The sequence below is a fragment of the Gouania willdenowi genome, chromosome 5 (genome assembly GCF_900634775.1).
Source record: "Gouania willdenowi chromosome 5, fGouWil2.1, whole genome shotgun sequence".
Lineage (NCBI taxonomy): Eukaryota > Metazoa > Chordata > Actinopteri > Blenniiformes > Gobiesocidae > Gouania > Gouania willdenowi.
Window position 1 is genome coordinate 29,269,924 of NC_041048.1, and position 23,030 is coordinate 29,292,953.

General features: G+C 39.5%; 1 protein-coding gene across 2 annotated transcripts in view; it reads left to right on the forward strand.

The window, feature by feature from the left end:
• Positions 1-285: 285 nt before the first annotated feature.
• aldh1l1 (aldehyde dehydrogenase 1 family, member L1) overlaps positions 286-23,030 on the forward strand; it is a 61,965-nt gene continuing 39,220 nt past the window's right edge. For both annotated transcript variants that reach the window (XM_028446277.1, XM_028446278.1), the window contains exons 1-5: positions 286-402; positions 746-892; positions 6,741-6,975; positions 12,968-13,133; positions 22,526-22,627. In XM_028446277.1, the coding sequence (XP_028302078.1) occupies positions 766-892; positions 6,741-6,975; positions 12,968-13,133; positions 22,526-22,627 (630 nt within the window). In that variant the 5' untranslated portion in view covers positions 286-402; positions 746-765. The remainder of the gene's footprint in view (positions 403-745; positions 893-6,740; positions 6,976-12,967; positions 13,134-22,525; positions 22,628-23,030) is intronic.

The following is a 23,030-nucleotide window of genomic DNA, read 5'->3' on the forward strand; positions in this document are numbered from 1 at the left end:
GATCATGTTTCATGTGTACATAAAAGTAGCTTGTATGTGTAATAAACTATGTAATTTGTGATACTGTTTGAGTCTAGTGTTTATTTATTGATAAATAATCAGTACATAAGACTCTGTAATTAAGCATAGTATGTTTTTTTAATTATAATGTAGCATCTTTCTAAGTTAGTCTATATTGACTACTATCAACTCAACTCAGTTAAAAGACGCTGATTGGATGTTGACTGGCTCCCACCTCCGACGCTGAAAAGAGCAAGTTATGTAACTTCTGTGTAACTTTGGACTCCCTGTGTGAGGTGAGCGTCTGACGGTCACCAACCTGTGGTGAGATTGCTCTTTCTAAAGAGAAAAAACGCTGTGAGCTGGTCGCTGAGATCATCGGTCTGGTTATTTGTATCTTTGGTAAGTATATGTAGGTTTAAGGCTGCAGGATTTTCTTTAATAATTACGCTTTTGTCGTTGAGTGTCTGCTGGTAAATACTTAACCAACCATAATCTTTTTTTCTCCTTTTTTTGGAAAAAAAAAAATGCATAGTATGTTAATGAGCCAAACAGTAGGTTAATCAATGCTATTCAATGCTAATAACACAATATAAAAAAAATGGAGTCTCAACCTGTATGTATAAAACCTGAAGAAACATGTCCAGTTGACATTTTTATTCTCCTTTATATATATATATATATATATATATATATATATATATATATATTTTTTTTTTTGTCTTCATGTGTGTTGTCCCCGAAGTGCACAAACAAAGTGTAACAATGAAGATTGCTGTGATTGGCCAGAGTCTTTTTGGCCAAGAAGTATACAAGGAGCTAAGGATGGATGGCCACATCATTGTTGGAGTTTTCACAATCCCTGATAAAGAAGGGAAGGCTGATCCATTGGGTAAGAACCTCTACACAAGGAGAAAGTAAACACATTAAACAGGCAGTACAGACATATCTATTATCCTCTCCCTGTTTCTGTTTGTTTGTATCTTATTGTTCATGTACTGCTGTGTTTTAGGAGGAAATGTGTTGATCTAGCTCAAAGTTCTTTGAAAAAAAAAAAAAAAATTAATTTAAAAAAAATAAAATTCTGGAAGTTTGAGTCTGCACATAAAAAAAAGAAATGTCAAATAAAGGGTTCAAAATCTCTTATGTACCTAAATATTTTGGAAGCCTGCTGCACTGTATGACCACTCTATATAAATAAGCATTTTTTATCATTGTGAAGCAGAATTCACCAAGCGTTGGGTTGTTCACCCTCTCATAGGGAATGTGAGCTGGGCATTGTGAGACAGGTTAGTTTTTCTCTACAGATGATGTGTTGTTGCAATACTTAATCACGGAGAATGTAGGACAACTGAGTAAGCAAAAGTGAAATTGGAAGCCACTGAATTAGAGACACTGACAATTAATTCGTTTAGAGAATACACTAGATTTATTCAATTATGTATAGGCTACAAAATAAATAAAAATGCGGTTAGTTGAAAGGACAGAAAAACGTAACTAATTTAATGTAGGTTACTCCATTAATCCCCTTCGCATTACTCATATCCATGGAAAACCTTGGCAAAGTCCACAAACCGTTTCAAAAAGATCTGAGGCACTCAGAGAGACTGTCGTTAAAAAGCCTTTATTCCATGAGGGCTATTTAATCATAAAAACCATGCCAACATGTTTCAGCCAAACAGGCCTTCATCAGGGCAATAACAAAATGACTGCCAAGCTACTTCCTTTAATTTTCAACTGGTCACATGACCAAGTGAAGGGTTACACCAGGGGTGTCTAAACTTTTTGCAAAGGGGGCCAGATTTGGTCAAATGAAAATGTATGGGGGGCGACCATTCGGGGTGACATTCCTCAAACCATTACCATTGTAAATTACCTTGTAAATATGTAACTATATCACTTTTCTGTCTGCAGATAGGTCGAAATTGCAAATGAGAATCTGTTGTCAATTACATTACCAGGATATAGTGTTGTAGTAGTCGAGACCGGTCAGACCATTTTAAAGGTCTTGTCTCGGACTCAGAAGCATTTTGACTCGGTCTTGTCTAGGACTCGGGCTGCCCGGACACCGTCGATTTTCCCTCAAGACCGTTTGAGACCAGCACTAATTCCTGCTATTTTTAAACTTTTTTATAATGTGATAATAACAAGGAGAAGAACGGGATTAAACAATCCTTTATTCATTATTTAATCCACCCCGTATAATGACCGCAACCTTCCTTAATGTGACTGAGTGAGGTGTGTGTGGTTACGGTTTCAGTTTGGACCGCGGTAAAAATCCCAGTAAAACTCCGGAAAACAATCACCAAGAATAAATATTATCTCCCTAATAAAGATAGTAGTTCTAACAACAGGTAAAAAGATAAACTGGTGATATTACAGCCTGTGAATGCAGTACAGGGACGCACTCACTCCGCCTCTGGGTCCTAGTGCCAGCCGTCCAGTGAAGCCTGTTCCGTTTACCGAGGTCCGTGTGTGTTTAATAAGTCCGTGTGTGTCCGTGTGAAAGTCTGCATGTTTATGCCTCTGTCCATCCACTCTTTTCATTATATCCATGTCTTTTAAGTCTTTTATTACATAGTGTTGACTGTAGTCCGGGCTGCCGCCATCTTGGATTATGTCGTCACCAGTGCGTCATCGCCGCAAGTCGCGCAAGCGCAGAATGACTCAAATATAATATAATATATCTTCATATAACATCTTCCCTACAATATAAATAGGTTCACAATATAACTATTTTTTTTTTTATAGTTTCTGTTTCCACTGTATCCACAATAACAATAATCTTTCTCAACAAGAACTGTTGATTGATTTGTCACATGACTCTTCCAGGGTTTGAGTTTGTTTTATTTAGTTTCACCATGTTATTTCTTGGCAGAAACGCTTTTAAACACTTGCTGTACATTCAGCTGACATAAAAATCTTGTTTTCAAAGATAAGTACAATAATTGTGAATTCAGCAGTAGTAGTTTTAATATTTTGTCACGCAGGTGAGTCACAGTCTTGTCCTCACGCGGTTCTTGTTAATGTTCATAACCGCTCAATGAGCTCCAGTTGCAGGTGGTCTGGAGCGTCATTAGGATCCACGGAAAAAGGGGAGGAAAAAAGTGTGATCTCTTTTTCAATAGCTGCAAAATCCCTGAAACGCTGCTGAAACTCCTCATTCAGAGATGAAATGTTCTCTGCATACCTCCTCATTTGCGCACAAATATTGTTCTCTGTAAAATGGTAAATGGAAATGGACTTGATTTTATATAGTGCTTTATCACCAAACTGAAGCAGTCTCAAAGCGCTCTACATATCAGCTCATTCACCCAATCACTCTCACATTCACACACCAGTGGGACAGGACTGCCATGCAAGGTGCTAGTCGACCACTGGGAGCAACTTAGGGTTCAGTGTCTTGCCCAAGGACACTTCAACACATAGTCAGGTACTGGGATCGAACCCCCAACCTCTCGATCAGAAGACGACCCACTACCACGTGAGCCACGGTCGCCCTGAAAACTGGTCATCATTTCCTGCAGTGATGGGAAATGTGTGGTATTGGGCTGCGTTTGTGTCAGGTGCCTTTGGAAAAGTAGCAGCTTTGTCCCAAAAGGCTCGTGTTCAGCGCGTTCAGATGTTGTGTTAACTAAAACTAAAAATCCAAAATCAGCCAGCCAAAAAGGATCAGAGATTTCCGGCATCGGTTGTCCCTTTTGTGCCAGGAATTATCCGATCTCCTTTCTGAGGGAGTAGAATCGCTGCAGTACAGACCCCCAACTTGCATTTTCTCCCCATGCTTAGATGGGTTTTCTCCAGGTACTCCTATAATCCATTAACATGACTGGTAGGTTGATTGGAGTCTGTAGATTACCCATAGGAGTGAATGTGAGGGTGAGTGGTTGTCTCAGGATCAGGAGCCACATGTGGCTCTTTGACTTTTTTGCAATGGCTCCCTATAGCTTTAAAGGTCCCATATAATGCTATTTTTCACAAATAGCATTTTAATGATGTTTAAAACACAGAAAAGTCAATTTAGCCTAACATGGGCCCTTTAAAAAAAAATAAAAAATTGAAATAGAGTTTCTTTTTTTTTTTTTTTTTACAGACTATTAATGATTATTGACAAATAAAATCATGATAACAATATTCATCTCCAGTATTATATAGTTTAATATAATATTGTTTTGTTGGATATTATTTACATTTTTTTGTTTTCTTTTGTTTTGTTAGCACCTTTTAAGCATCGGAACTTTTGAAAACTACTGAGTAGGCACCGGTATCGGAAAAAACCCAATCGATACTCAACCTAGACCGTTATCTTTATGGTTAAAGAGCATAAAAAATTGTAATGTTTAATGAAAACAATGCCATTATATGGTCACAGTAAGTAGCAATGTGCTTATTGATCATGCATTAGTGACATGCTCCCATTGTAGTCAAGGACTGTTTTACACATGCAAAGCATAAAATGACAGATGACTTTATTAACATAATGTTTAGCATGAGTATCTATCCAACTATAACAAGAACTAGTCGCATAACAAATCACAGTGCCACTATAATTGATAACATTTTCACAAATAATATTAGGAACGACAATATCAGTGGTCTGATGATCTGTGACGTAACTGACCATCTACCAGTTTTTTTACTGTATGATGAAAATTATAAGTAATGATGATAAATACTTATATAAACGAATACAGAATGAAGATTCTATTAGTTCACTGAAAGACAAATTAAATTTCCAAATGTGAATTATTAAATCAAGGTCAATATGGATTTCGGAGTCAAAGATCGACATCTATGGCGATTATTGAAGCTAGAGAAAGGATTAATAATGCATTAGATAAAAAAAGTATGCAGTGGCCATATTTATAGATCTAAAAAAAGCTTTTGATACGATCAATCACTCAATATTGTTAAAAAAAATTATAACTGTATGGTACTAGGGGAGTTGCTTTGGAATGGATGCAAAGTTATTTGTTGGGGAGAACGCAGTTTGTAAAAATGGGTAAGCATGCATCAAAGTGTTTGGACATTTCCTGTGGAGTGCCCCAAGGTTCAATTTTGAGGGCAAAATTATTTAACTTGTATATAAATGACATATTTAAGATTTCTCAGCTGTTAAAAATGATTTTATTTGCAGATGACACTAATATGTTTTATTCAAATGAAAATTATTGTAAACTAATTAGTACTGTCAACGATGAACTAAGGAAAGTGAAAAAATGGATGGACAAACAAACTATCCTTAAAAAGACAAAAGCTATGTTTTTTGGAAACTGCAAAAATAAACCTGAAAAACAATCAAAGATAGATGGTATACAAAGTGAAATGGTATCTGAATGCAAATTTTAGGTATAACAGTGGACAACAAACTATCATGGAAGCCACTTATACAATCTAAAGTTGCAAAAAGCATTGCAGTAATAAAAGTTAAAAGCATTCTTGAGTATGATGCTTTCCGCATGCTGTATGGCACGTTATAATTACCGTCTTTAACTTATTGCTTAGAAATATGGGGTCATCTACAAAAGCTCACTACATCCTCTCTTTTTATTACAAAAACGTGCTATAAGAGTTATACATAAAGTTGGTTACATTGATCACACAAACTGTCTATTTTTAAAATCTGGACTTCTGAAACTAATTTCAGTGCTAAAAAGATCATTGTGCTTGATGATGCTGAACTATAACAATAGCGATGATTTTTGTGACTAAAAAATAAATAAAATTATAAAAGATATGTATAGACTACAAAGGTATAGGGTGTATCTGGGTGAACAATGTAGTTAGTATAAGAATATATTAATATATATTAAAAAAATAACAAAAAATGTTACATATGAGCTTGACAATATATTGTGATTTAAAGTACTTACCATTGTTAATAACATTTCTTTTTGTATATTTATGTGAATACATACAGTGAAGAAAATAAGTATTTGAACACCCTGCTATTTTGCAAGTTCTCCCACTTAGAAATCATGGAGGGGTCTGGAATTTTCATGGAAGGTGCATGTCCACTGTATGAGAGATAACCTAAAAAGAAAAATCCAGAAATCACAATCTATGATTTTTTAACAATTTATTCATTTTCGTTTTAGAGTTCTGTGCCATGTTGATCAAATTAAACAGTCTTCTCACATTGTCTGTGGAGTGTCTATTTTTAATTAATCCTGTCTAGTCTTGGTTTATAATTGACTGTACTACCTTCTCTAACCTGGAAGTGAGTAAATATGTGTACATAAACAGAGTTGGTAGACTAGTCAAGCCAGCGAGCCGCCACGTTGAATTTTCACACTCACGTGACTCTCAGAACATCTCGCGTGACTTACCTCTCTCAATCTGTCAAGATTGTCAACCCACCTTCCAAAATATTGTAAAAAATTTTAAGAGGACATTTTATGTTGCACATGAGGTTACGTTATGTCCAAACGACTCGATCTTTGAAAACAGGCAGGTTTGAATAAATTTTTAATAGATTTGATGGGTGCATCTTGTTTTACATTGTGTTACACTGTATAGTCCTGATGTTTTTTTTTCTTCAGTTTAATACTGCAGTTTGCCTAATTTACTTATTAGGTAATAATAAAAACGATATTTTAACAAGGAGACAAAGCTTGACTATTATTCATGCTATACACACCAAGGACCACTGAAACCACTCCTAAATTGCCTTAGTATAATTGTAAAAAAATGTGTTTTGACTCGTTTGATTTTTTTTTTCTGGTTCTTCTTATGTGTAGCAAAAGAAGCAGAGAAGAATGGTGTACCTGTCTTCAAGTTTCCCCGCTGGCGAGTAAAGGGTCAGGCAATTCCAGAGGTTGTGGATCTGTACAAGTCCATAGGTGCTGAACTCAATGTCCTGCCCTACTGCTCTCAGTTTATTCCTATGGAGGTCATTGACAATCCCAAATATGGGTCAATTATCTACCATCCCTCCTTGCTTCCCCGTCACAGGGGAGCCTCTGCCATCAACTGGTGAGTCATGGTCTCTGTTAAGTTGCTTTCACACGAACCTAGTGTTTCTCAATAATTTTCTGTTAGGCCCCCCCTAGGAAGAAGAAAATATGTCCCCCCCACTCTCTATAAACAATACTGTATCTTTCATCTTTAAAATTGTTATAAGTTTACCTCTATTTAACATTGTATCCTTATTAATATTAATGTAAAAAAAAAAAAAAAAAGATCAAGAATTAAAGTGCATTAATTTGCCTGAAATAAAAAAAAATGAAATCCTTATTTAAATTAAAAACTTTTTCAGGATCGGAATCAGATTTATTCGTCAAGTACAGTTTAAAAACGATACAAGGAATGTATCTTGCCGGATGGTGCGAAGAACAAAAAACAAAATGAATATATACATACAGTATATACACGTAATGCAGTTAATTTAACCGGCTTGAACCATTTGATACTGAAAAACAAAAAATTCAAAAACTCAATAAATAATAATAAATTCAAATTAACCAGCAACATTAACTCAGGAGCACAATACATAAAACACTACAAAAAATAAAACAATTTGTGCTGAATGACAAAAAATGTGATTCTAACAGAGTTTGTCATGTCAAAACGTACACAAGCAATAAATAAACAGTCTGTGTTGCTGTAACTTGGTTCATCCAGCATGACGGAGACCATGTTTAATGCTACAGTCAGTATTAGCTCCTATGCTATGGTGTGGGCTTTTTTACACTGAGCATTCTGTGTAAAATATCATATGATGCTAACAGTGCTCGTTGGTTTACTGACGTAGCATTCACAAAGCGGGATGATTGTTGGCAATACTTGGCACGTTTTTGCTGAAAAAACTCAAGTGGCTTATCAGCGTGATTGGGGTGTAACGCCTTTAATTGACGCCCTGCTTCTTCTGGTGGGGTGCGGGTCTCTCCTTCTCCCCCCCTACAGACGGCTTCAGCCGCTCCGTGCACCTTTGACACTCGGGCTTCCCCATCAAGCGACGGGCTTGTCACGGGCTTGCTTGTGGGACATGCACCGTGGGGCTGTGGCCTGGTTTGCCATTCGTCGCTTTTCTTCTTCTTCTTCTTCTTCTTCTTCTTCTTCTCCTTCTTCTTCTTCTTCATTTTGTTTTTTGGCGAGTGGCACCTTGTGTTGCAGGTACATTACCGCCACCTACTGTATCGGAATGGATCTTAAACTAAGAGAACCCATCTAACCCGAAATTAAAACAAACACCTTCCCTACACCAGCTTTGCTGTCACTCTCCAACATCCTCCTCCAATGACAGCTGCTTCATTGTCAGAAATGTATCTGCTCCTTTTACATTTTTCTTAATCTTTTTTGTCTTCTATTTAACCTGGTCCGTGCATTTGATCACGTATGCAATTAATAGGATTAATCTATCCATGGGGATGTTCCATTGAAAACCTCCTTTCTCTGATTGATTTCCGCTGATAGTTTTTTCCCTCTCCTCTCTCTGCTCCTGCACTACTTGCTTTGCTTCTGTTACCATCTTTTCCATTACCTCTCTCTTATTTTCCCATCTGAACTTTTTTCACTGCCTGCGCATAGCTGATATCATTAAATCTTTTAACCTTCTCCACTTCCTCTGCTTCCTTGCTCACATTTCCTGTCTATAACGCAATGTTCTCCTCCACAATTGCCTCATTTTAGTTTCACGTCCTCTAACCTGTGATCCTCACCACACTTTGGACACCTTTGTGTCCCTCTGCACACCGCTGCCAAGTGTCCAAACCACTGACACTGAGTGGAGGGGGTATATAAGCCCTCACTGGGTAGCTCATGTACCCCACCATTAGTCTCTGAGGGAGAACCACTCTATCATTATCATATTCATTTTTACCTTCCTTCTTCAGTTCTGTCCAGCCTCTTTATTATTTTAACTCCTCTAATCTCCTTTTCTAGCATCTTCAATCTCTCTTCAAATCCAATCCCAGACACCTACTCCTCTTGATACTCTGTTCTCTCCAATCACAAACCTATCCAACACCTTAATTCCACTCACACTCTTCCTTCTCATTGCTTTATCTTTTGTACTTTCGTTTTACAAACAATCAGCAAATTCCCATTCCTCAAAAACCTTGCCATATCTAATAATAATAGTAATAATAATAGTAATAATAATAATAATAATAATAATAATAATAATAATAATAAGACATTTTATTTGTATAGCGCTTTTACAGTGCTCAAAGACGCTTTACAGGGATAAACAATAAGTAAAATGCAGAAGCATAGTGACGCGTGGTCCTCCCAAAAACACTCCAAAGAGTTGACAAAACACAGGCGTAGTCAGAAGATTTTAGTGATGTTGAATTTATTTACAGCCGGCCTCCAAAGGTGCAGCCCAGAAAAAACAATGATGAGAAAAAGACTATTTCACAGTCCTTAGACCAGGTTACTGGGTTTTTCTGGTCCTTACTCGTGAGCGCAGTGAGTGGTGCAGCAATGGTTGCAAATTGTGGCACAAACCTCCTGTACCAGCCAACTAGCCCCAGGAAGGACCGTACCTCCTTCTTAGTCCGAGGTCGAGAGCACTTCTGGATAGCTTCAACCTTATCCACTTGTGGTCGCACCTCTTCTCGGCCTAATAGGTAACCAAGGTAACATGTTTCCTGACATGCCCATTCACACTTAGAAGGGTTAAGAGTCAGTCCAGCTTCCTTAATCTTTCCCAAGATCAGTGCCAGATGTTGAACATGAGCCTCCCATGTGGTGCTGTAGATCACAACATCATCAAGGCACGCAGCACTGCAGTGTCCACACAGAACCCGATCCATTAATCTCTGGAAGGTGGCTGGTGCCCCATGGAGACCAAATGGCATTACTGTAAATTGAAAAAGACCAGCTGGTGTCCTAAATGTCGTGTAGGGTCGGCTTGACTTCTCCAGAGATACCTGCCAGTAGCCTTTGCACAAGTCCAGTGTCTTGATGTATTTTGCTCTGCTATCAGGCCCTCTTCTCTCCTCTGCTGTGCAGCCATAAAGTCTCTCATCATGGTAAGCAGTTCACCTCCTCCTGTGCTGCTTGCTGTTTATGGGACATTGGCCCCTGCTGAGGCTGATCCAGGTCTGGGCTCATTGGCTTCCTCCTCTGCTGCTGACATTACCTCCCAAACTGGATCCATTCTGATTCTCCTCCGGCTGCTCTCTCTGCTGGGAACGTAGTCCTGTGCGTGCCCTTTTGGGCCGGATAAACTTCTTGCGGCTAGCCATCCCACTTCTGACACCATTTGTCTCCCAAAAACACTCCAAAGAGTTGGAAAAACACAGGCGTAGTCAGAAGATTTTAGTGATGTTGAATTTATTTACAGCCGGCCTCCAAAGGTGTAGCCCAGAAAAAACAATGATGAGAAAATACTATTTACAATAGTTACAATGAAAAAAAAAACAGGTTGAATAAGAGTCCTTCTCTGACTCATCAGACCAACTCAGTCATCAAACCTGGTGTTACCTGCTCTGTAACCCAGAACCAACTCTCTCCACTAGGCCATAGCAGCCTGCATTTAAAGTAAAAGCCCCTCCTACTGGGCGTCATCAATCTCATGATCTATTTTTCCCAAAGAATAGTTTCTTCTAAATTCCACACATTGTCATCCCCATCATTAATTCATAGGTTTTTTAATTACCTATTTTAAATTAAATCAAAACCCCAAATAACACTTATTTTTCCCCAGGAACAATTAATATCTCAATTACCCGCATCATGTGACCATTTAGTGGTATCAATAAACTATAAAAAAGGCGGAAGTAATGTGCTCCGTTTCCTCATCCATACATGGGACGACTGCAGGTAAGAGCGCTTTGAATGTTTGCATTTAAACAACTAGAGCTTCCAAGTGTGCACCCTTGGTTGCGCTATGACTGGGGAAGAAAGGAGAGGTTATGTTATTTAACTGTCTGCACCCAGAACCGCTGTCAGAAGGGAAAAGTTTGGAGGATGACGTGTCTGCTTTAGAGTTGTCACTGTTCCGCGCTGCGGGTGTGTGTGTGTGTGTGTGTGTGTGTGTGCTGTTGCCCGGGGTCAGTGACGGACCTGCTCCATCACCCATAGACTTAAGTAAAAACACAATGTAATAAACAATAGATAGACTATCTCTCCCACTTTACTTTTTAACTCTCTGGTTAATCCAATAAGACTGCATCTCAACGTCTCCACATTGTCTGACTAATTTCAACATTATCTTAAACTGAGTTTCTTCCTTTTCCCTCCTTACCACCCTCTCTTTATCTTCACCACTACTTTCCTCAAACTCCCGTTTATTCTTTAACACTGCTGTGCAATAATTTCTTCGGCTGATTTAATTTCCTCCTTTTCTTACTAGAGACCAGTCTGAGTTTGCTCTTACTTCTTCGTCCTCTGTTTCGTCCTCCTGTGAGTCAGGTTCTGACATGGACACTACCTGTTCGGCTCGATGTTAATCTGCTAGCTGACAAATAACAAGTGGAGGCCAAATAGAGCACTGCAAGAGCCCACAGGCAGAAGAAACTTATAGATTTGATCGACGCCAGAAAAAATAAGCTTGAGATGCTAAAGCAGAAGCATTCAGCAGCCCTGACTGCATTCACTAAAAGGGGCAAACGCCTTGCCTCCAGAGCTAAAGCATTGGACGAGCGTAAACTGAGAGACGAGTGGGAAAATTTGAAGTTGAGCATTACGAAGTCACAGATACTGGGTTTGAGTATGCCACGGCCATAGGAGAAGTGGGCGGTGAAGAAACTCAAAGGATGGTGGACAACATTGACCAGATAACAGCACGGTGTGACGAAGAGTTTGATGAGATTAAACAGATTGTCGTAGAAAGCGTCTGGACCATGAGCTGACCACCCTCAATAGAAAGGCTGAGTCAACCATGGGCCGAGTTGAAACAACCGACCATGAGCTGTTCAAAAATCATCACGGGCTAATGTTTCAATGCTTGAGAAAGGATTTCGATAAGTGGATGGGCTAAAGAGCCGCCGAGCTGAGCTGCAGGATCAGTGGACATGGCAAAACCAGGACAACATAGTGAAGCTGCAGAAAGATAAAGAAACCTCAAGTTTCTGTGAGGAAGCACCAAGAGAATCCCAACGGATAATAGAAACAGTGGAGTAGATGGAGCTGCGCGTCAAAGTAGAACAAAACCAGGTCCAAACTACTCCATGGACTCTCATCCCTCCGTCAGAAGCCCCCAGCCTAGTTTGCCCCACATGCATCCCGACCTAACTAGGGAGTGTTTCCTGCTCCCAGTGGTCGGCCTGAACCTTACCAGAACTACTCTGCCGACTCTCGCCCCCCAGTTAACAGCAAGCAGCCAAGTCCCCTCATGTGCCCCCCAACTTCAACAACAACGCACCACCAAATGCAGCAATCTCGCCTCGTGGTGCCCTGAACACAATGCAGGGCATTGCCGGCTCACACCCCATGGCCCACGACATAAGACCCCTGAGCAGTCTAGAACGAGCACGCCAGCCCATGTTCACTGGTAACGTGAGAGATTACTACAGTTGGAAGGCTAAATGGGAGAATCTGCAGCAATTGGGGAACCCTCATCAATCAGAAGATTGAAAAGGTTCCACCTCCTACGAAGCCTAGATGAGAGGGTAAAGAAGAATCTTGTGCTGTGGGTCACAACATTTTCCAATTAGCTTGCCTAAAACTGAAAATAGATTTGATCCTGTCCACTAATAAACTGCACAAACCCTAATCTGCCATGTCCTGATCCTGCTATTAGTGGACAGGATCAAATCTATTTTCAGTGTTAGGCAAGCTAATTGGAAAATGTCGTGAGCTAAGCTACAAGTTCATACTTAATAAAATGAAGCTGCAGGGCTAATGATGGGCTCTAAGTACAAAAGCAGCCTAAATATACGGCACACTGATCCTCCACTGTTTCTTCCCTCCTCTGTCTAACCAAACTTTCAGGGTTGTGTGAAAGCAAGACAAAATATTTGAAAGGTGATGGAATACTGCAATTAACTATTTTTATTTTTCTGTCTAACCTCCACAGGACCTTAATAAATGGTGATAAAAAAGGTGGATTTACAGTGTTTTGGGCTGATGATGGACTGGACACTGGACCGATCCTGCTGCAGAAAGAGTGTGTTATTCAACCCAATGACACTGTCAATACACTGTACAATAGATTTCTCTTCCCAATGGGGGTGAAAGGCATGGTAAGTAGACGTTACTGACCGAATGACTAAAACAGAAAAAATACAGACATTTTTTTTTTTTATAAAAACAAATATGGTTACCAAGTATTTTTAAATCTCTCTTAGGGGCAGATTTACTAAAGCTTTAGGGGTATTGAAACGTGTGCAAATGTAAGGGGTACAAACCCCAGGGAATCAGGACTGCGCATGTTCAGCGCTTCACAATGCGCCCCCAATCCATTTAGCTAGTTTACAGTGACTGTTCCTGCGCTGAAAATAGTACGACTGACAGACAGGGGCAAACACACACAGAGAATGTTGACACAATACACAGCGGAGATGGGAAAAGGAGGCTCCAGTTAACCTTTATAGTTTAAGAAAGTAATTTAAATAAAACAATAGTCAATATTGACGCCACTGAAAGAAAATGCAGAGTAGCTCAAGTTCAGTGTGGCTGCGTTGCAGAGACGATGTTGTGCACAGAGCTCCATGGATGTTTCTCTTGACGCACTGCTCCGGTGGCAAGGAACGTCAGGCCAGAGTAAACTGACCAGCTGCATAATTCAGTCAGGATCACTTCAGTCAAATAGCTTTATTTAGCATGCATTTTAGATTTACATTTATATTAAAGGTACAGTCAGCAACTCTTATGAAAGTTACTTCTTGTCATATTTGCTAAAACTGTCACTATGTCAGGACAGCTTTACATGAAACTAGTAGTTTGTGTGAAAAAAAACAGGCTCATTGAGTCCCCCCTGCTGCTCCTGCAGCCTTTGACACATTGCCAGAATGCACCACGACTGAGCAAAAAGAACCAATCAGAGCCAGGATAGTGTTTGATGGGCTGTCTGACAGCTGTTGCTCACAGGCCCCACCCCTTTCTTGGGGCTGGAGCACCATCGTTTTTACAGTGTATGGTCTGGAGGACTAGATCATGGAATTAGCAACTTTTCTGCTTGAAAAGTAATTACTGCTGCTTGATTTACATTATGTTTGATTTGTAATTGTAAATGTGTTGTTTGTGTGTGCACAGCAGCCTCCATATGGCTGCTGTAAGTGACACTGTGTTGTTGCTGCTGTTGCTGAGGTGTGTGCACATAGAGAGAGAGAAGCGCTGCAGTAATATGCTTTTAACAGAGCATGTTATATTACTGTGATGTTACTGTCTGGCTAAAGTTAGCTTGTTAGCTCCTCTGAGGGAGGGACTTTGGAAAGTTTGGATTCAGGGCAAGAGAGCAGCGGGGAGGGAGGGGGAGAGAGGGATCTGACAGTCGTGGACTGCATCTTTAAGGCTCTGTTCTGGGACCTCTCTACCCTTTCCAGCAGCTGAGTGGAAAGCCCGAAGCGAAAAGGAGCTCCCATTCGCTTTTCCATGAGCTTCATGGAGAGGCATAAGCAGAGAAATTGGTCAGCATGACCCCCTGGAACAGAAGCACAGATGTTTAGATGGCATATGTTTAATTAGACAGAAGAGGAGGAGTGGAGGTGGGGGATTTAACAGGTTTCCCTATGATGAATATGTAAATTAGGCGGACCTCATAAGGGTCGCAAAAAAAATGGGAGGGGAAATGCAAATAAATGAATGCAACACAATGCAGTGCATCAAATCTGGAATTGTTTGTGGTGATTGTTTTAACTGACAAGCAGTTGCAAACACACACGCAGAGATCCGCTGCAGTAAATGTTGACACAAAACACAGCAGAGATGGAAAAAAATGCTCTTTACGCTATTTAACAGCCACTGAAAAAGAAAATGCAGAGTAAAGTGTGTTTGAAGGAGAGAAAAAGCTTCACATTCGCAGCGGTGCGTGTGGAGTCTGGTGTGGCTGTGGTGGAGATAGGATGTGCTTTCAATCGACGCACCGATCCAGTGAAGTTTTGACTGTCAAACTCTCAGGAGCATCAGGCCAGAATCAGCTGATCAGATGTTTAATTTATGTAGTGATGGCACAATGATCACAAATGAGAGTGCGGTGACAACGCTACTCGGGAGGTTTGACCTGCTGGATGATAATCAGTAGATCATCTTCAAATGGTGCAGACTGATTGACAGACTGTGTTACTGCATTAACTCAGATCAATGGCAGAACAATAGGATGGTTTCTGCCCAAATCTGGCTGTTTCTCATGGACTGATCAGAGCAAAGTTACAGGACCTGACGGAGCAGCCACATTAAATTGGGGGGAAAAAATATCATTAGGATTTAAAGTTGTTTAAAAAAAATTTAAAAAATAGTTATTTAGTTTTTTACATTATTAAATGTTTGTGCAGCAGACATAAGGGCGACCGTGGCTCAGGTGGTAGTGGTTCGTCTTCTGATCGAGAGGTTGGGGGTTCGATCCCAGCACCTGACTGTGTGTCGAAGTGTCCTTGGGCAAGACACTGAACCCTAAGTTGCTCCCAGTGGTTGACTAGCGCCATGCATGGCAGTCCTGTCCCATTGGTGTGTGAAATGAGTGAATGGGTGAATGAGCTGATATGTGAAGCGCTTTGAGACTGCTTCAGTGTGGTGATAAAGCGCTATATAAAATGGTAAATGGACTCATGGATTTCATCAAAAACCAAATCCATTTACATAAGTCCATCTGCTGCCAATTTAACTTCCTCAAATGTAATTGTGTGCTTCTGCGCACTCACCTCTCCACAATGAACGAGCAAAACGCTCATTTAAATAGGGCGGTCATTGCTGCAATCTTAGGGGTCTATTCTCCCGTCTGGACTTAAGTGCTTTTTTGCACGCCTGCAGTTACGCTTTTCTCTCCTATGCGTATTCTCCGGTCCAGGCTGCTGACATGCCCACCGCACGCAAGAAGCCAAAAACCGCGTGAATGAAGGCGGGCTCAAGGAAAGGAGGCGGTGATGTAATTTTTTTGGGCTGTCTATAAATCACGGAACATGGAGTTTTTCCCAATGTTTTCCCTTGTAAATGTAATTGAAACCCATGAAAATGATACCGTTCAATTTTAATTTAAAATTCATTGATGAAAAATGTAACAGGTTGATTTGATCAGATTATTGCAGTGACTGATGATCGGCCGCGTTCTTCTGTCCGAGTCACAGTTAAAATCTATCTCCTAGATCATCATCATCATTGCTGTAAAGCGTGACCGAGTCAGATGCTCTGGAGATATGAGGAAATAACCCAGCCGCAGAGTGTCCTGCTTTATTACAGAGGAATGCTTGCAGTGAAACAGAACTATTGGCTTCTATAAGACGCAGTTTTTAATATGAATTGTTTAAAGCAACCTGAGCTGAGCCTCATTGAAATATGTCTGGGAACAGTTTCTGGTCCATCCTCACCCGCATATGACAACGAGGACAGAAGACTGCGTCTGCCAGAGTTTTAATTAATCGTGCTGCACTTATTCCAGGGTTAGAAGCACGTAAGAGGAAAAGGACTTACACCGGAGAATGCGTGTAAAGCCAGATTTGAATGGGAACGCCCACATTTCAGGGCTGCTCCACTCACACTGCATAACTGGAATGAAAGCATGCAGCGACTGACTTAAGTACACGGGAGAATAGCACACAGCCAAAAACAGCGCTACTGCACGGCTTTTTGGACTTAAGTGCATGGGAGAAAAGAGCCCTTAGTGAATTCCTCGCAGCACGTGAGGAAACTGTCACCAAAGGATTGCAATGTAATTCCCTTCAGGGATTAATAAAGTAGATCAAATCAAAAAATTAAAATTAAAATTTAGAGATGCAACTGGTTTACCACCCTTTATTTCAGATCTTAGTGAATCCGCCCCAGAAAGCGCAAACCTCAGCTGGCACCAACTATCTTTTTTAACAGATATTCAAAGTTATCTGGATCATTGATCCTAATTGTTGTAATATTATTATGCACATATTGAAGGCAGAAAGTCACAAGCAGGAGGTGCTAACCAGCTCAAAGAGCTGAACCATAATCAGGGTATTGACCAGGATCTCCTTCTAAATTGTAATTCTTTGTTCCTTATTCCTTGTTGGATATTTCTTGAAAATTTCAGTAAAATTTGTCAAAAACACAACCTCCATGGTGAAGGCAACTCTAATATTAAGAAGTGTGTTAAAGTGGACCTACTGTGATCCAGCAACCTACAGTTTACTGCTTTACTTCTTTGACAAGTCACTGGTCCAGTGCTTTGAAGATCAACCCACAGCCCACCTAAGAAGTACCTGTGAACCTTTCCAAAATTAACAATTGAGCTTTCTGGAAACATAACAAAAAAAAAAACAAATACTGAAAACTAAAGTGGGTTACTCATGTAGTATTTTAACCCAGTAGATGAGTAGATCAGTAGTTTCTCATCTACTGGTGAATATGATGAAATGTGGGAAAAGCGAAACGCTGTGAATACTTTCCGTATGCACTGTATATAGGAATAATCAAGGTCTTGTTTAACTACTGTTATCTTTTATACAAAGATGGACTGCGCTGGATCTTTTCTATACGCCTGCAACCTCATGGTCTTGCATATGTTTTTGCAATTAGCTTTGAACAATATGAGTCATGACTAATAATTAAATCATAGTCATTTTGTTTAGTTTCTATTTATTCAGAATTATAACTTTTTGATTCATTTATTATTTTTTTAACCAACTGGCATTGAAACAATTCTCTCTTTTTAGAAAAAAAATCTCCAGAATCTTTTTGTTTTTGATTTACCATAAAACAGTAATGCAAAATATTCATCATTATGAAACTGTGAAGTACAACTTTAATGGGAAGGGTGAGGTTGAGGGGATGCAAACATCTTAGCTCCTACCTCTAGGGAACCCTTGTCAACCAGTTGTATTTGTGTTATTTATTTATTTTTTAATTATTATTATTTAAAAGGTTACCTCGTTCAATTGTAGCTTACATATATGCTCATAACAGGAACTATGCACAATCATAAAATAATATTTATAAACTTGTAAATATGCAGTAGGAATATACTTTATATACTCGCCAGTATATAAAGCCCAGTATACCTGCAGAAAACAATAACCAGAAATAAATATTTGCTCCCTGGTAAAGATAGTAGCTCTAACAACCGGTACAATGATAAACTTGGTCATATTACAGCCTGTGCATGCAGTACGGGGTAGAATTTATTCTGTCTCCGAAATGTTTCCGGATGTTTCTGGGTTTTAGTATCTTCCAACTTTCGTGCATACAACACACTGTGGCCGATTAACTCCACCCGTACAAATATATATGAATGTTTTTTTTGCTGTGATTCGCTGTGTGCTCTGCCTAAGGCTGCATGAAGGGGCTCTTCTTCTGACTCCTCGCTGCTATCTATGGCCATGCTAGCTGGGCTATCCACAGACCACAGGTGTATCGTTGCTAGCAACTTGGTCCGCTGCACACTGTGAACATTTGGTCTTGCTATCGTTGTCAGGTGACGCTTAACTGTCGGCCGACTAGTTGAAGTAGTGACAGTCGACGTGGAAGGACAATTGATGTCTTTTAACCACTTCTTCATATTCAACAGTTCGCCACGCACGGTGAAATGAGCAGTAGTTACTCACAGGTGTAAATCAGTCAATTGAATTTACGTCTGGGAGAGCTGGGCGTCTAGCCATGTAATGAATTTGCTCACCACTAGAGGATAGTCTTGCAAAGGCAAAGGCAAAGGCATGGAGGCTCCTAACTGGTGATGTATTTATACTCAAGTTTCCAATGTTTTGACGCTGTTTTCAGTTTTTTAATCCACGTACCCCCTGTGACAATTTGCCCCACTTTGGGAACCTAGGATTTACACACCACCACTCTTTAGCCATTGGAGGGGCGTACGTCACAGTTGTCTGTCATAAAGTGGCTGATTGACAGGTCAAGCCGCGGGAGTTGGAGACGATAGAAAGAGATGCAAAATGAAGGAAGTGAAATTATATAATTCAGTGGAGTCACTGACAGAATTAAGACCTAGCATTATTCTGCTTTCCCTGCCTCCTTTTTCAAATGTCAGGATCTGACCCACCATGGGTAAAGACAGGTATGACCGATTCAAAGCACTTTTCAGAAAAGAATAAACTAGAAACAAACAGAATTTGATGATTTCTAATCTTGAATGTGTCCATATTTTGTAAACTAGGTCTTAAGTTATATTTGTTAAGTCTTGAATTATGTATGCTCATTAACTCATTTAAAGACACTTTTTGAGTTCTGGGTTTCAGTCGAGAGTGAATATTCAATGCTAACCGATTCCGTTTGGCTCTACATGTCTGTGGGAAAAGGCTTACTCAACACTGACATACATTAAAAATAAATACAGATCTTGTCTTAACGTGGAGGATGATCTCCAAGTGGCCATCTCTAAAATGAAACCCAGAATTGACCTGCCGTGCTCCATACATATTGCCCACCCATCTCTTTAGGTGTGATTATCATAATATAATTTTGCAGCGCAACAGTGTTCAAATGTTGATGCACTGCAATGGTATGTGGCTATTAAACCTACCTTGACTAAGTGTTCTCATAACATGTAAATAATTTCATGTCTGTTAAGCCCATGTTTGTTTGAGGTAAATAAATGCACAAGTCCTGTGTGCACCAGGGATAGTGGGGTTCAGCAGTCTCTGTCACAGTTATTTTGGGGGTTGCGGGCTGAAAAGTTTGGTAACCCCTGAGACTACAGTTTTGTTTGATTTTTTTTTATACACCAAAAATTTTAACTGGAGCATTAAAAATTGTTTTTTTTTTCATTTACGCTGCCTTGTGTAGCAATATTTTCTGTAGCTGCATCTCTCTGCGTAATGCTGTGAGAGTTACCACCTGCCTTTGGGAGGTAATAAATGTATGAGCAAAAACCTACCCAGTCTCGCTTTTTTTTAATTTTTTTTAAACAAACTATGTTTTAAGATATTTCATCTATTTTTGTGAAAAATTCATGGATTTTTTTTTTTTTTGTCTTTTATTTGTCTCATATACATGATGAAACAACAACCTCAAGTTCCCCATTAAGCAAATTAAAATAGAATTAAAACAAATAAAAATAGAAAAATGCCATCCACCCATAAATCAATTTTTGACCCGCTTGCTCCTTTTTTCAGGGTCGCGGGGTCTCCTGCTGCCTATCCAGCTCTCATTGGGTTTTAGATGGAGGTACACCCTGGACAGTGTGCCAGTCTAGAAAAACACTTCTAATATAAATATAATATGTACAACAATAAAAAAAATTTAAAATATTATACAAAACAATATAACCTCAACAGCAGCAGCATTAAACAAAAAACAATTGAATAGAATATTCAGACAAGATATTTGTGCCAGCCGTTTGCTCCAAAGGCTAAAGAAAATAGTTTCAAATGCTAAATAAAATTTACACGCGTGATGATTCCTCAATTTAAATGATTAATATTTAATTTTGTGATACCATTTAGTCTTTTTTTTCTGTTTTTTTTTTTTCTTTTTACATGGTTTTGGGTAAGGATTCTGCCTTAGTCCGTGACAAGCAGGGGGAAGAGGTAAAGTGTTTGGTCTTAAATTCCTGGATGCATCCTTGGTTTCAGTCAGTGAGACAAAGGAGGGGGGAAAGCAAAGGATTAAAATGACTGTTCCTGTAGTTTAAAAAAAAAGGGTGCTGTGTCTCCTCAATGACTGAAAAGCTGTTCCGGTTTCTTAATATCGATGAGAACAGAGGGGCAAGTTCTTCAGGCAGAGAATATATATGTTCTTTGGTGTTTGCTGTGAAATATCTGTCCATCTATTAAACAGACTTGTGCGGTGTTCCAGACACAAGAGAGAAAAATTGTGTTGTGTATATCCTGGGTTGCACATCAGTCTTTAGGTCTGGCTCTCAAGGGAACACGCAGGGTTTTTGCTTTGTTCTTAATCTTTTTAAATACATGCTTTTCATAACTAATAAATAAATAGAAGCAACAGAACAAAATATTTTTTAAAGCCTCATAGAATATGGAGCTTTCTGTCTGCTGCACAAACATTCAAGAATGTAGAAAACAAAATAAACAAATAAAAGTATTGTTTAATAAACTAAAACCTAATGTCATTTCCCCCCCCATAATTTAATGTGGCTGCTCCGTCAGTTCCTGTAAATTTACTCTTATCAGTCCAGAAACCCTCCTATTGATCTGTTGATGTGATTAATCTGAGTTAATGCAGCAACAGATAAATCAGTCTGCAGCATTTAGATGATCTCCTGAGTAGTGCTGTGTCATGCACAAGCTCAGAGGAGAAACTTGTGCCATCGCTGTGTAAATTACACAGCTGGTTAGCTGATTCTGACCTGACACTCCTTGCCATCAATGTGACACGAGAGTTTGAGTCAAAACATGGAAAGGAAGATACAGCTCAAGTGCGTCCGGAGAAACATTCATGAATCTCTGCGCACAGCAACTTTCTGCACTGCAGTGTGCCACACCAGACTCCACAGGCACACACACTTTACTCTGCATTTTCTTCCAGTGGATGTTAGTATTGACTTTTGCTTTATTTTAATTATTTTCTTATACTAGAAAGGTTAACTGGTGCCCTTTTCTCATCTCCGTTGTGTATTGTGTCAAACATTCACTACAGTCTCTGTGTAAAGCTGTGAGTTGGCACCTGCCTGGGAGTCGTACTATTTTCCGGCGCAGAAAGTCACTGCAAACAGTTCCAGTTTTAATGAATTGCATTGCGTCCACTGCATTAATTTGAACAGGAATCAGATATTTTCCAGTTGCCCATATGGGTAATCCGGCCTTGCCCTTGTGTGATCCACCTACATTACATATCAGAGGGAAATTTGCTAAATGGATTGTGGGTGCATTGTGTTGCGCTAAACACGTGTGCAGTCCTGATTCCCTGGGGTTTCAGGGAATTTCAGTGCGTGGAGTGATGTTCGCACACATTTTAATACCCCTAAAGTTTAAACCTTTAGTGAATCCACCCCTTGATGTACAAATACATGAAAATCAAATGAAATGACAGCTTTTTAAACATTACTAAATATCTTTAAGCACTGAATGTTCTGTTTATCATCACTTTGCCTCCCTCATGCTTGTTTTATGGATTTTACTGATTTGAATTTTGTTAAACTCGGTGATCCAGTAGCTCTGCTTTTTGCATGCTTACCAAAGCTTGATGACGGAAATTTTAGTACCTGCTTAGTGCTTTTTCCCCCTCAGAATGGAATTTTAGTATTTTGCACATTTTAGTGCGTTTGAAGTCAGCTGACCTGCTGAAGGCCATTTACCATTAAGACTCTGGCATTTCATTGCAAAATAGTCCTTTAATGGATCTTCTTTGACATTTAGTTTTTTTATATGTGAAAAAAGCGTCTCATACTTTCATTGTTTATTTTGGGAGCTCACCTGTACACTGCGTATTTGCAGTCCTGTATAAAGTATTGTGTTGTACTTTAATACTGCTGCTAGATTGTTATTTATTTATGTTGTACAAATCTAGAAATATATTTCAACATGTTTAATTGTGTTTGATTCAGGTAGAAGCTGTCAGACTTATTGCCAAAGGAGAAGCTCTGAGGATCCAGCAACCACAAGAGGGAGCAACATATGAGGGCATCCAGAAGAAGGACAATGCTAAAGTAAAATACAAATTCATTTTCACACTTCCACCCAAACATGTTTCTGTAAAATCCAAATTGAAAATGTTTGCCTACACTGACAGTGAACCAATAACACCTTCTACAGAAGGTGAAACAAGTCCTCAATAAATCACCTAAAGTATCTTGGCAACTAACAACATGGTTAAGTTGGCTCATATGTTGTGGCTCATTTATACAGCCAGGAAGCAACACTCTGTCCATGAACGTTCACTGTCCTTAGGAAAGCCCATACATCACAGGGAGGGAGCGACAAAGGACTTTTTCTTTAATGTTAAGTGAAACTGAGCTGTTTCATTACCCAAATGTTACCTTGGTAGTTAAACAGCCTTGTACTAGTGACAGGCTAATAAAGGGCTGAGTGACTGATGCGCCCATCATCTAC